This window comes from Equus przewalskii, chromosome X, assembly GCF_037783145.1.
Source record: "Equus przewalskii isolate Varuska chromosome X, EquPr2, whole genome shotgun sequence".
NCBI lineage: Eukaryota > Metazoa > Chordata > Mammalia > Perissodactyla > Equidae > Equus > Equus przewalskii.
In genome coordinates, this window is record NC_091863.1 from 36308194 (window position 1) to 36324086 (window position 15893).

Here is a 15893-nt window from a genome sequence, read left to right on the forward strand (position 1 = left end):
AATAGAATGAAGAATCCTAAAATTCACATCAGGCAACAAAAGACCCCGAATAGCTAAAGCTAAGAAAAAGAACAAAGCTGGAGGCATCACAATCCCTGACTTCAAAATATACTACAAAGCTATAGTAATTAAAACTGCATGGTACTGGTACAAAGATAGACACACAGACCAATGGAACAGAATTGAAATCCCAGAAATAAAACCACGCATCTTTGGACAGCTAAACTTAACAAAGGAGCTACAAATGTAAAATGGAGAAAGGAAAGTCTCTTCAATACATGGTGTTGGGAAAATTGGACAGCCACATGCAAAATGAAAGCAGACCATCATCTTTCACCACACATGAAAATTAACTCAATATGGAGTAAAGATCTGAAGGTAAGATGTGAAATCATAAAACCCCCAGAAGAAAATATAGGCAGTACACTGTTTAACATTGGTCTTAGAAGGATCTTTTCGAATACCATGTCTACTCGGGCAAGGGAAGCAAAGAAAAAATAAACAAATGGGACTTCATCAGACTAAAGAGCTTCTGCACGGCAAAGGAAACCAGAAACAAAACGAAAAGACAACCCACCAACTGGGAGAAAATATTTGCAAATCACATCTCCAACAAGGGGTTAGTCTCCATAATATATAAATAACTCACACAACTCAACAACAACAAAAAAACAAACACCCAATCAAAAAATGGGCAGAGGATATGAACAGACATTTTTCCAAAGAAGATAAACAGATGATCAAGAGGCACATGAAAAGATGTTCAACATCACTAATCATCAGGGAGATGCAAATCAAAACTACACTAAGATATCACCTTACAGCCATTAGAATGGCTATAATCACTAAGACAAAAATAACAAATGTTGGAGAAAAGGGAACCTTCATACACTGCTGGTAGGAATGCAAACTGGTACAGCTACTATGGAAAACAGTGTGGAGGTTTCTCAAAAAGTTAAAAATAGAAATACCATATGGCCCAGCTATCCCACTACTGGGTATCTATCCAAAGAACTTGAACTCAGCAATTCAAAGAGACTTATGCACCCATATGTTCATTGCAGCATTATTCACAATAGTCAAGAGGTGGAAGCAACCCAAGTGCCCATCAACTGATGGATGGATAAAGAAGATGTGGTGTATATATATACAACAGAGTATTACTCAGCCATAAAAAAGACAAAGCCATCCCATTCCCAACAACATGGATGGACCTTGAGTGTATCATGTTAAGCAAAATAAGCCAGACAGAGAAAGACAAACACCACATGATTTCACTCATATGTGGAAGTTAAACTAACACATTGACCAAGAGAACATATTAGTGGTTGCCAGAGGAGAAGGGGATTTGGGGGTGGGCATAAGAGGTAAAGGGGAACATTTATGTAGTGACTGACAATAGCACAACTTAAATTTCATGATATTATAAACTATTGTGACCTCAACAAAAAAAAAGTTATGTTTACAATATACTGTAGTTTGTTAAGTATGCAATAGCATTATGTCTTAAAAAACACTTTATTGCTAAAAACTGCTAACCATCATCTGAGCCTTCAGTGAGTCACTATCTTTTTGCTGGTGGAGGGTCTTTTCTAAAACGCAATGTCTGTGAAGCACAAAAAAGCAAACAGAATAAAACGAGGTATGCCTGTATTTTATGATTCTTATACTATACTATACTATACTATACTATACTATACTATACTATACTATACCATCGCTGGGAGGTAGATTGTGCTAAGTTAAAAGTATATACTGTAAACCCTAGAACAACCAATAAAATAACAAATTGAAGAGTTACAGTGAAGCACTCTAGAATAACCCAATGTAGCACAAAAATTATTTTGAGTTGAGGGCATCTGAGTTCCTGAAATCCCTTATCTGCCTAAAAGCAGAGCCTCCCAAAAGAACTCAATTGTCATAAATCTTCTCCCAGGGAGCAATTCTAATCTTCTCTTTTCACAGTGAAGTCAGCACCACACCCAAACAGACATTGTCATAAAACTATCATATCTCCCATGTACTCTCCTAAGGGCTTATTTACCTTTTCAAAAAGTAATTTGTTTTTCTATAAATGTCCTTTCTCCCCCACTTCTAAGAAGTCATTTATTCTCCTAGAAGTGCCCCTCTGCCACTCCTCCTTCACTATTAAGATGGTAAATAAGCTCCAAATTCTAATCAGCAATTTGAGTCACATTTCTTTGCGTGAGTCTGTAATTAAATCTGTTTTGTCTCTTTCTAATTTGTTGTTTCCATTTTAATTTGCAGGTCCCCATTCATAACATAAGAGGGTAGAAGAAAAGTTTTTCCTCCCTGACAATAGCTACTAATCCAACAAATGAGATAAAATGGAATCCAAGAACATTTTGTTAATACAAAAGAAAGAAGAAAAAGAAAACAAAGAAAAAATTGAACAAATAGGAAATAACAAGATGACATTTAAGTCCGATTATGTCAATAATTATATTAAATGCAAGTAATCTAAATACATCAATTAAAAGGCAGCAATTGTCAAATTGGATAAAAAAGCATGAACCAACTAAATACTGCCTATAAGAAAGGTACTTCAAATATAAAAACACACATAGGTTAAAAATTTTAAAAGAAAGAAAAAAATATACCCTGATAACGCCAATGAAAAGAAAGCTGGAGTGGCTTTATTATCAGACAATTTAGATTTCAGAGCAAAGAATATTACCAGGGATAAGGAAATTCACTTCATAATGAATAAGGGGTCAAATTCATCAAGAGGACATAGCAGTCCTAAATGTTTATATAGCTACAAATCAGAGTTTCAAAATACATGAAGCAAAGATAGAACCATAAGGAGGAATAGACAAAATCACAATTATAGGCAGAAATTTCAATATCCTCCTCTTAATAATTGTTAGAAAAAGTAGACAGAAAATCAGGAAGGATATAGAAGATTTCAACAACTTGACTTAATTGACATTTATAGAACACTCCACCAAAGGAGTGTAGAATACAAATTATTTTCAAGTACATATGATACATTTACCAAGACAGACCACATTCTGAGGCATAGAACTAGATTCAATGAATTTAAAAGAATAAAATTCATACATGTATGTTCTCTGACCACAGGGAATTAAATTAAACCATAAGAGAGATTTTTGGAAAATCCCCAAATATCTGAAACTAAATATCACACTTCTAAATAACCTGCAGATCAAAGAAGTCAAAGAGAAATAAGAAAGTCACTGAATGAGTAATGGAATGAAAATAAAAACACAACATAATTTGTAGGATGCAATTAAAGCAGGATTTAGGAGGATTTTATAGCATTAAAAGCCTACATTACAAAAAAAGAAAGGCCTCAAATCAATGACTTCAGCTTCCACACTGAGAAATAATAAAAAGAAGAGCAAACAAAACCCAAAGCAAGTAGAAGAAAGGAAATAATAATGATCAGAGAAGAAATCAATGCAACAGAAAACAGAAAAACACCAGAGAAAGTTAATAAAATGACAAGCTGCTTCTTTGAGAAGATCAATAAAAGTGATTAATTGCTAGCCAGACTAACCAGGAAAAAACAAAAGAGAGAGAGAGAATGGAGAAATTACTAATATCAGGAATGAGTGAAGTGACATCACTAAAGCTTCTTCAGATATTAAAAGGACAGGAACTGGGGCTGGCTTGGTGCCATAGCAGTTAAGTTCATGTGCTGTGCTTCAGTGACCCAGAGTTCTCAGGTTCAGATCCCAGGCATGGACCTAGCAGCATCAAGCCATGCTGTGGCGGCATCCCACATAAAATAGAGGAAGACTGGCACAGATGTCAGCTCAGTGACAATCTTCCTCAAGTAAAAAGAGGAAGATAGGCAACAGATGTTAGCTCAGGGTCAATCTTCCTCACAAAAAAAAAGGATAGGAACTGAATATTATGAACAACTTTAAGCCAATAAATTCAACAATCAAGATGAAATGAACGAATACCTTTAAAGACACAAACTATTAAAGCTCACTACCAAAGAAATACATAACCTGAATAGCCTGTATCTTGTAAAGAAATTGAGATTATAGTTTAAGAAGACCTTCCCATAAAGCAAATTGTAGGCTTCACTGGTGAAATTTGTCAAAAATTTAAGCAAGGAATAATATCAATTCTATGCAGACTTCCATAAAATTAAACAGGAAGGAATATTTCCCAACTCATCTATGAGGACAGCATTATCATGAAACCAAAACCAAAACCAAAGATATGATAAGAAAACTACAGATCAATATCCTTCATAAACATAGGAGAAAAATTCAAACAAAATTTTAGCAACCTGAACCTAGCAATATATAAGAAGAATAACACATTATGACCTAGTAAGGTTTACTCCAGTAATGCAAAGTTGGTTTAACATTCAAAAATAAATGTCATTTCCAATTTTAAAAGGGGCAAAGGATTTGAGTAGACATTTCTCCAAAGAAGATATACAAATCTCCAATAAATACATAAAAAGATGTTCAACATCATTAGTCATTAGGGAAATACAAATCAAAACCACAATGAGGTACCAGTTCACACCCAGTAGGATGGCTATAATAAAAAAGAATAGAAAATAACAAGTGTTGGCAAAGGATGTAGAAAAATTGTAACCATTGTACATTGCTGGTGGGAACATAAAATCTTCAGCCACTGTGGAAAACTGTTTGGCAGTTCCCCACAAAGTTAAACATAGAATTACCATATGACTCAGAAATTCCACTGCTAGGTATATACTCAGAAGAACTAAAAAGGGGAACTCAAACAAATACATGTACATGTATGTTCATAGCAGCACTATTCACAACAGCCAAAAGGTGGAAACAACCCAAGTGTCCATCAATGGATGAAGGGATAAACACATTGTGGTATATCTATACAAAAGAATATTATTCAGCCATAAAAAGGAATGAAGTACCAATACATGCCACAACATGAATGAACCTCAAAAACATTATGCTAAGTGAAAGCAGTCAGATACAAAAGATCACATATTGTATGATTCCATTTATACAAGATATTTAAAATAGGTAAATTCATAGAGACAGAAAGCAGATTGATGGTTTCAGGGGCTGGAGTCAGAGGGTAATGGAGAGTGACTGCTTATGGATATGGTGTTTCCTTTTGGAGCAATGAAATGTTCTGAAACTAAATAGAGGTGGTGGTTTCACAATATTGTGAATGTATTAAATGTCACTGAATTTTACACTTTAAAATGGTTAATTTTATGTTACATGAATTTCATCTTAATAAAAAACATTTATTAAATTAATGTCATTTACTATATTAACAAAGTTAAAAAGAAAAATCATATGATCATCTCAAAAGATGCAGTGAAAGCATGTGACAAAATCTAATACCTATTCCTGGGGCCGCCCTGGTGGTGCAGCGGTTAAGTTCACAGATTCTGCTTCAGCGGCCTGGGGTTTGCCAGTTCAGATCCCGGGTGCGGACATGGCACCGCTTGGCAAGCCATGCTGTAGCAGGCGTCCCACATATAAAGTAGAGGAAGATGGGTATGGATGTTAGCTCAGGGCCAGTCTTCCTTAGCAAAAAGGGGAGAATTGGCAGCAGATGTTAGCTCAGGGCTGATCTTCCTCAAAAAAAAAATCTAATACCTATTCCTGATAAAAGTAGTAATAAAAGGGAGCTCCCTAAATCTGATAAAAGGTATCTACCAAAACACTAAAGCTAACATCATACTTAACAGTGAAAAACTGAATGCTTTCCCTCTAAGTTCAATAACAAGAAAGGGACATCCACCCTCACCATTTCTATTAAACATTGTACTGGAGGTCCTAACCAGTGCACTAAGACAAGAAAAGGAAATAAAAGGCATCCAGATTTGAAACAAAGAAGTAAAACTTTATTTATTCATAGACTAGTATCATCTATGTGGAAAATTTGATTATTTGTGATCATCTATGTGGACTGTCCATGTAAAAAAATCTGATGATATCTACAAAAAAGCTGTAAGCCTAATAAATGTGCTTACTGAGTTTGAAGGATACAAGATCAATGTACAAAAATCAGTTGTATTTCTATCTTCTAGTAACAAACAAACAAAAACGGCAATTATTTTTAAAAAATTTTAAATTACCATTTACATTAACATTAAAAAATATGAAATACTTGGGGAGAAATATTTCAAATATCTGCAATACCTGTACACTAAAAACTACAAAACATTGCTGAGATAAATTAAGGAAGCCTTAAATAAATGGAGTGATATACTGTGCTCATGGATCAGAAGACTCAGTATTATTAAGATGTGAATTCTCCTCAAATTGATCTGTAGATTCAGTGCAATCTCAATCAAAAACCTAGCAGGATTTTAGAATTGATAAGCTTATTCTAAAATTCATATGGAAATGCAAAAGATCTAGAATAGCCAAAACTACTATGCAAAGAACAAAACTGGAGAATTAATACTACTGGTTTCAATACTTATTATAAAGCGACAGTAAGCAAGACAGTGTGATATTGGTGTAAAGAAAGACATATAAATCAATGGAACACAATAGAAAGTCCAGAAATAGATCTACACATATACCAACAACTGACTTTCAGCAAAGGTACAAAGGCAATTCAGTGGAGGAACCATAGTCTTTTCAATAAATGGTACTGTAACAATTGGATATCCATATGCAAAAAAATTAACTTGGAGCCATAACTCATATCATCACAAAAATGAACTAGAAATGGACTATAGGCCTAAATTAAAAACCTAAAACTATAAAACTTCTAGAAGAAAACATAGGAGAAAAATTTTGTGACCTTGGTTTAGGCAAAGGTTTATTAGACATAATACCAACAGCACAATCCATAAAAGAATAAATTGATAAAATAGACAATCAGAATTTAAAACTTTTGTCCTCCAGAAGACCCTGTTAAGAGAATGAAAAGACCACTACAGTTTGAGAATGTATTTGGAAATCACATATCTGAGAAAGGACTTGTATCTAGAACATATAAAGAACTCTGAAAACTCAATAAGAAGAAAATAATGAGATACTACTACATTTCTATTAGAATGGCTAAAATTAAAAAGATTGACCATACCAAGTACTGGCGAAAATATGGAGGAACTGGGACTTCATACAATGCTGGAAAGTAAGTAAAATGGTACGGTCACTTTGGAAAACAGCTTGGCAGTTACTCAAAAAGTTAAACATACATCAACCGTAAGATCCAGCCATTCCACTCCTAGGCATTTACCTAAGAGAAATAAAAGCATATATCCATACAAAGACTTCTACATGAATGTCCACATCAGCTTTATTTATAACATGTAATAACTAGTAACAACCCAAATGTCTGTCAACATATGAATGGATTAAACCACAGCATATCCATACAATGGACTACTCTACAATAAAATGGAATGAAATATTGGTACATGCAAAACATGGATGAATCCCAAAATAATTATGCTGAGTGAAAGAAACCAGACCAAAAAAAAAATGCATGCTGTATAATTCTACTTATATAAAATTCTTGAGAATGCTGACTTTTCTATAGTGACAGAAAGCAGCTCAGTGGTTGCCTGGGTATGGGGGATGGTGAAGGGTAGCAGAATGTGCCAGCCCCAAATTGCCTCTGGTGTAAGGATATTTTGAACTGATTATTTTGAGAAACAGCAGACACAGGTGAACACAGCAGACAGAGAGTAGAAGTTACCTTTTTGTAAGGGACATTCACATTCTATAAGGGAAATCTCCATTTGTAAGGGTGTCTCCCTCTCTGTACCGGGAAGAGAAGGATGACTAAATCACAAGACAATCTTATCAATGGAGAAGGAACAGACAAATCTGCATAACGAACCTTACTCTAGCTTATGTTGCTTTTCCTGGTCACCTTCCATAACTGTTCCCCTCCCCCGCCCCATACACCTTTCTTTCCTTTGTCTTTAGCTGAAGATGTTACTTAAGGTGGTGACTTAGGTCACCTTGGAGAGTTACTCATTTTTTCTGGGTATCTCCCATGTATATACGAGGTATACATACTTTAAAACTTCTGTTTGTTTTTCTCTTGTTAATCTGTCTTTTATTACAAGGGGTCTCAGCCAAGAACTCAGAAGGATAGAGGGAAAATGGTTTTTCCTCTCCTTCAACAGGGACGTGTGAAAGGGAGGGATTTCAAAGGACCATGAGGAAATTTGGGGGGAATATTCTCATTATGTTGATTGGGGTAATGTTTCACAGATGTATATATATGTCAACTTATCAAATTGTACACTTTAATATGTGCAGTGCATTGTATATCAATAAAAAGCTGTTTCAAAAAATTATTACAGTTAGTTAATATGCCAGGGACTATGGTTCTCAGACAACATACTCCCTCTGGGCAATTTACCTAAGCTCACACTTACCCATCCATACTCTGATGACTCACAAATATGCATCTCCAGCCCAGGTCATTCTGCTGAGATTCAGATCTGTTAATCCAGTTGCCTTTTCAACATTGGAGGGGTTTAGAATGAGCCTCCTCCAAGTGTGCCACTTTGGCATGTGGATTACTTTGAACTGAAGAGCAATCAAGACCCAGCAGATTCAAGGAAAACTTTTAACTCTCCCTTAACTGCCAAAAGAATTTAGATAGCGGGTCTGGCTCAGAGAGCGAGCTATTACCAGAGATAATTTTATTTGAATGATCTATCTGTATGGCAGGACAAATGTTCAATTACCCAACATCTGTCCTTCTTACGTCCTGTGAATTGCCCTCCTCCCCTTTGGCACCCCAGGCTCCTATCCCATTCCTTAGCTCAGGATGGCATATAAGCTTCAATTGCTCAATTTGTCCTTGGGGCTCATTGTCTTTGTGGGGCCCTGTACATACACAATTAAACTTTTTTTTCTCCTGTTAATCTGTTTTATGTTAATTTGACCATTAGACCAGCCAAAGAATCTAGAAGGGTAGAGAAAAAGTTTCCTTCCCTACCATATCTCCACTTACCTGTTCCACAGGCACCCTAATTTAGCATGCTCAAAGCAGAATTCTTCATATTCCCCCTCAAACCTGATTCTTCTCTGGTGTATCCTGGCACAATGAACAATACCACATTTACTCACCTGTCAAAATGACTCAATCCTAATTTTGATTTCTTCTTCTTCCTCATCTCCAACATCCTAAATGTGCAACCTCACAACCTCATTGACATTACATTAATCCAAACCACCCATCACTTCTCTGGCAACAGCCTCCCAGTCAGTCCTCTCACTACCAAACTTACTCTTGTAGTTCACATGCACAAAGCAGCCAGAGATTTTTTAATCTGGAGAATGATCTTCTTATTCTCCAGATTAAAATCTTTCAGTAACTTCTCACGCCCTTGGGACGAAACTCAAACTCTTTAACATGAGTTACACACACAAGGTTGTCCCTATTCTTGTCCCGACTCCCCTCTGCAATTGTCATCTCTTGCCACTTCCCTTCTTGCTCTCCGTGCTCCAGTCATAGTTAAAACTGGGGATATATGCAGCAGTTGGAAACGGCTTTTCAGCTCCTGTATTCAGTGAGCGGCCTCACAGCAATAATGAAGAGCAATGGTAGCGAGGGAGAAAAAAGCAGGCAAAAGTCATTTTCTCAAGTTCCTATTTCAGTCAGATGTTCTTGTATAGGCAAAGTAGGAAAAAGGAAACACAAAGATGACTTTGGTGGAACTATTTCTAAAGGAGAACACATTTCGTGTTTTTTACCAAGCTATCAGCCCCTCTGGATTTTAATATTATAGTGGGGTCATAACAAGCATTTCCTCTATTGTTGGCTTTACACAGATGCAAAGCCGTGCTCGGAAAGCCGGGAGATTGATGAATAGTTGGTTTGATGTATTTGAACCATTCACCACTTTGAGTTAAATGTGCATATTCTGTGAAAAATAGACAATGGGGAGGGGCGGTCCCTTTTTCCCTTTTCTAACTTGCATAGCATCAGGCCTCACTGCTTAAACTAACGAGTATTTAGAAGTAAAGGCTCCTACTGATTCCAGCCAGTCATTAATTCTCTACTTGCAGAGCCACTGTGGAGTTTTTCATTGGCCACATTTTTCAGCCATTACAAGTAGGCTTCTGAGCAGCAGTACTGACCCTTGGGTTCCTGTGCCACGCACCAGACATATAATGGGCTCGAAAGCCCCCTTGGAAGGAATTTTACTTGGGACCAGGAACAAATGCAAAGAAGATGCACGTTCTAGTCTCAGAACTCTTAGTTTGGGGGAATTTAATTAACCCTGAATGAAAATGTTTATTTAAACCGACATATAACCTGGTAGAAGAAGGTGAGTGGGGGTGAATGACAATTTCTCTTAAAGTAATTGCACAGTCAGTGCTACCATTTGTAATAATGATGTTTGCTCCATTATCACTCCAGGTTTATTTGCTAAATAGCTTCATTGATCTTGCCTCAGTGGGTTTTCCATTTTTACACATTACATTCTCCTGGGAATTGAAAAGCACTGTGTGTCTGAAGATGTCCAATCAACTTGAAAAGACTCAATTTTGAAAAGGTCTTAACCTCCCTTCAACTTGAAGCAATTCAAACTTTGTCCAAACAAATATTAGGGCAGAGACCCATCACCTGAGTATACGTTTAATATCATTTGGAAGGTGTTTGTCTGAAAGGTCATTTAGACCAATTCTGAAGGATATTCAAAATTCAGGAATCTGTATTCTTAACTAAAAAGAATATACATATAATTGGGAACATGACAATTCATTATTCAATAATTTCTGCATTATTAAACTTAAATATTTTGTGGAAACGCCTACTATTTCATTAAGCTATTATTGAAAACTCCAACTGCTGAACTTATAGCAAAATCATAACACGTGGAAGAAGGGGATGGGGAAATGAGGAATAAGTGGAAAAGACTACGAAGCAGTCCTCACTCAAATTAAGGTAAATAAATCCAAGTTGGAAGGGCAAGAGTTTTGTTTTATTTATTTTTTTAATTTGGAGAGATTTCATTTTGCTCATCAATAATTCCCTGCTATTTGAAAGAAGGAAAGGCAATTTAAATATCCTAAACTCATGACTGAAGTGTCTATAAAGCCTGGATGCTCTACAACCCTGAACAATCAAACTTCCAATAGCATAGCACACAAAAAAAGACCAAGAATGGTACATTTTACATTAATTGGATCAGAGGCAATACATAGAATAAAATAAGCAAAATGTTTAACCCATCATAATACTTGAGAGTTACAGTACTCTTCATCTCCTCTCTATTGTCTAAAATTTTAACTATTTTAGTAAGCACTAAAGACAACAGATAGATTGACCACTACTTTTCAAATAGGTCCAAATGGCTAGGTTTTCAAAAGGGGGGAAAAAGCAAATAAACACCATAAATTAGTCATCTGCTGACAACATCCATACTTTACAACGATGACTCAGGAAACCATGTAATGTAAACTTAGCAGCTTTTAATCAATTTATGAAAAGACAGGATTTGATTCGGGTTTTCAAATGACTTTATCAATCATTCCCACGATTCCAGGAATACCAAAAAACAATTCGTTCTCAGCACAAAAGGTTTGCCTATATTAACCTTCAGCTCACCCAGACATCCACAGGCGGCACTTGCTTTTCCATCAAAATGAGAAAATGTTAGCAGCTAAAAATATAACTATATGCAAAAGTTGTGAAACTTCTAAAACTTATTACTCTGGAATAATAGCAATAGTTGAGACTTCTCTTTTTCAGAGGGAAGAGAAGCAGCAGAAATTCCAGCTGTCTTCTCTACCTCCCTGAAAGATTTGAGTCACAGGGTTTGTTTCTGCTAAAAACCAGAGTTATCTACTGTTTGAAACCTAAGCAGAACGCATCAGCATTTCGGGACCACCTGGGACCAAGGGGGTGGGGCTGGGAGACTTCCAGATGGACTGTAAGACAATTCATTGATATTTACATAACGAGAATAAATGTTTTTCCTAAGATAGCATTTCCCTTCAGTGCCTTGAGACCACCAGCAAAAGAGGGAGGTACAAAAATTCTATTACATTAATAGTCTTTGTTTTTATGGCTTTGGCATTTATTAACTAGTGGGAGCTGTTTATTGGGTCATAAAATTTACTAATGGGGATATTATCTCTAAATTATAAATCTCCTTCAGTATATGGCTTAGTTATAAAAATAATTATTTAAAGTGTCTGTATGGCTGCAATGTATCATGTTTATCGGCATGATTCCTATAATGGCCATTTAATTGCTAATTATGGGCTTGAACTGCGAATAACCAGGGCAGTGACACACATCTATGCAATAGAACGAGCAGTTGTCATCCTACAAACTCTGGAGCACATCATTGGTTTGCTTCCTTTCCTTTTCTCCTCCCACTTCTCAAATGAACTCTATTGCAAGCCTGTATGAGGGCTGAATTATCTATATATTTAAAATCTTGAAGAAAAGACAACTGACTGAAGAGTTGAATAGGTAAGTGACAAATGTGTCAGCCTGAAAAGTTCCAGGAAAGTGTCATCCCTCTAAAAGCTTGCTCTCAGGGGAATGGAAAATCTTAAAGTGACAAAATGGCTTGGCACTGTCAGTTGTCTTTTAAAAAAAAACCTGGGACAAAAATCAAGTAGTCAAAAATAGATTTTATGGGTAAATGGCTCTAGTATATAAATTGAGTATTTCAGTTTATTGGGAAGTCCTATGGGGTCTACTCTAACAATGGCACATGTAAAATTATCCTAGGTTTATATATAGAAATAGTTTATTGATTAACTTCAATTTTAAAAAGTGAAAAAGCCATTGTTGTCGAGCAAAGTGGTACATCTGAGTGCCAAGAAGCCGGCTCATTTCTAGGCAAGATGCCTCAGATGTGGAGTGAAAGAATAATGAGATAGAAAGGGCCCATGAGATGTCATCAGTTCTCCTCAGAGCAGTCCCCGAAAGGTAAATGTCAAAGTCCCTTCTCCATAGGCTTCCATTGTCCCTGAGAACACCAGGCAACCGGATTTACGATACACAGCATTCAACACTGAAGAATGGGGTAGATTGGGACAAACTTCTCACACTGAATTCCCAGGGGTCCATGGTTGAGTTTTAATCAAATATATACTACATGACAAAAGTTCTGCTGAGACTCATAATGTATAGGCCTAGAAGAAAAATAAAAATAGAACTAGAGAAATGCAGGAGGGAAACATGTTGTAGTCTTAGAATATTTAAAACTCTGGGGTGGGTGGTATGTGTGTGTGGAGAATGAACCAAAAAAGATCTCACAAAATCTTCAGCATTTGCATCCCTAAATATTTTAGACATAATACATTTTTGGTCATACTATAATTATATACATATGCACATATTCCTAAGTTAACAAGCTAACTTTAGGTATAAAAAGGGCATTAAAAATATAAACATTGCATATGTTTCAATTTCTCCCTCAAATTTGTGTGTGTGTTGCGGGTGGGGGGTCCTTTTCCTCTCATAGATTTGCTAATTTCAGAAAATATATACCTTCACTCTAGAGAGGCTTAAGGATTATTCTGATAAGGTGAGTTGCTACAAAGTTTAACCATATAAGTAACAAAGATGTGTCAAAAAATTTGAAAAAAACATTTAATAGAATCACAACTTACGCTCTGATATAATTTAATTTTATATTGTCATGTATAGTTGTCAAAAGTCATTTTCTTTTTGTGTCATAAGGAATCAAATTATGTTGGACAGAAAATTAACATGAGATTCCCTGGTATTAATAAATCATACATATAATAAAAATGTTCGATGTTTCTTTAAATGGTATTTTTAATAGTGCTGGTATATCAGCAATATGATATGATGTTCTGAAAAACTAAAATGACAAAAGGAGATAAATTGTGGTCTGTGGATTTCAATTCAACATGAGCCTTGTTTCTTTTCTGTTTTTAATGAAATTATATCCACTGAAATAAACTTGGCAAAATTAGAGCAGGAATCAAAGGGAGCTGACCCAAGCTGGCATGGTTACTCGTCCTCTAAGCCAAATACCTCCTTTAAAAGTTTTACATAGTTAATGTATTTTACAGGAATAGGTGATGGCATCCCGAGCCACTCATCTTCACATCTCTAGGAAGAAAACAAAGATGGATATAATTAGAACCGCATTTCAAAGTGCAGTTTTGTAAATGCAGTATCAAATTGTTTCTTGTCGTTATATAAGCTCTTGGTAAATAGTTTATTTTCAAAGCAGACATTTCTACCATCCACTTTCGGATCATAAGGACTTTGTGGTAGATTGGATGCCTGTGCTCCATTCTTCATAGGTCTCTGTATTAGAATTACACACCCATGCTGTTTGCCATGTGACTTTGCAGAAGCTCCTATGGAGTCAGTTTTCCTGTCCCTTTGATATGGGCTCAGCCACATGACTGGTTTTAGCCTACGTAATGTTAGCAGATGCACCACGAACAGAGGCCCAAATGTGCTGGCATGATTTGGCATGGCCCAAGATGCTGCTGGTCCCAGAATGACAGAGGGAGAGCAAGGCCAGCTGGAGCCAAGCCCAGATGACCTACAGCCCCACAGATAAAATAAATATCTGTTGTTGTGAACCACTGAAATTTGGGGGTTGCTTGTACTGTACTATACTTTATTAAGAAGTCAATTTTTAAAATGCAAACTGCTACTTATACTGGCTGCTTGGTTACCATTTCTTCAATCTTAACAATGAAAAGAGCACTGGATCACTTATATTATGTTCTTGGGGATAAGCCACTTTATACATATGTATGTATAAATAAATACACACACATTTATTTTGTAAATATGATATATATGACACATATGTGTGTGTGTAGATATTTGCTAATTTCAGAAAATAAACACCTTCACTCTAGAGAGGTTTAAGAATTATCTTGATGAGGAGGGTTGCAACAAAACTTAATTGTATAAGTGATAAACACAGGTCAGAGATTTCAAAAAATCTTGTATATATAAATCTATATGCACACACATGCACACACACTTATTTATGCTGCAATGGTCAGTTAATATTAATATCAACAGGGAGGAAAAAGTCCATAACTGTGGCTGCTTATAATGCCATCGTCAAGGTTCATTGTTTTGTATAAGAGGTGCTATATCTTTCCTAGTGTTACATTAGTAGCCAGAGTCACAAGGTGTCACAGAAACACAGGCAAGGGCTCAATAATTCTATGTGATGGGATTGTGGAAGCAACCTGAGTAAGCCATGTTTCAGCTGAGCCTTACAGGATGAGGAACAGTTAGTTCGGCAGGGGATTAAAGTGATGAAGGGTATTCCAGGCAAAGCAAACAGCATAAGCAAAGGCCTGCAGATCTGAAAAGCTATTTTCAAGAAAGGGTGAGCAGCCTAGTGTAGTCTGGGGCATACAGTATGAAGCAGCAAGAGAGGCAGTTGGAAGGAGAAGATGGGGCCAAACTTGGGGCCTTCTGTGCTAGTTTATACCTTATGCTGTGGTTAGGGAAAGTCATTAGTGGGTATCAGCCAGAGAAATCTGATTAGAAATTAATAAGATAACTCAGTGGATGTATGAAGAATGAAATGAAGGGGGGAAATCCCTTTGGAGGTTACTGCAATAATCCTGGGGAGAGATGACTGTGCCATAAACAGGACAGCTGAAGCTGGGGGGGGGACAAGAGCTACAGCTGAAAGATTTTGCTGCAGTAGAATATACAATACCTGGAAGGAGACTGATCTGAAGTGGTGATAAAAGAAAGGGGTAGTGTTATGGGTTGAATTGTGTCCCCTCAAAACAGATATGTTAAAGTCCTAATCCCTGGGACCTCAGAGTATGGCCTTATTTGGAAAGAGGGTCGTTACAGATAAGATGAGGTCACACTGGAGTAGGGTGGACCCCTAATCCAATATGACTGGTGTCCTTATAAACTAATACAGGTAAGGATGGTTCTAAGACTTCTAAATTCAGTAATAG

General features: G+C 36.3%; 1 protein-coding gene across 1 annotated transcript in view; it reads right to left on the minus strand.

Moving 5' to 3' along the window:
• Window positions 1-10902: 10902 nt before the first annotated feature.
• EFHC2 (EF-hand domain containing 2) overlaps window positions 10903-15893 on the minus strand; it is a 178531-nt gene continuing 173540 nt past the window's right edge. The window contains exon 15 of the mRNA XM_070605966.1: window positions 10903-14046. Coding sequence (XP_070462067.1) covers window positions 13945-14046 — 102 coding nt within the window. The 3' untranslated portion in view covers window positions 10903-13944. The remainder of the gene's footprint in view (window positions 14047-15893) is intronic.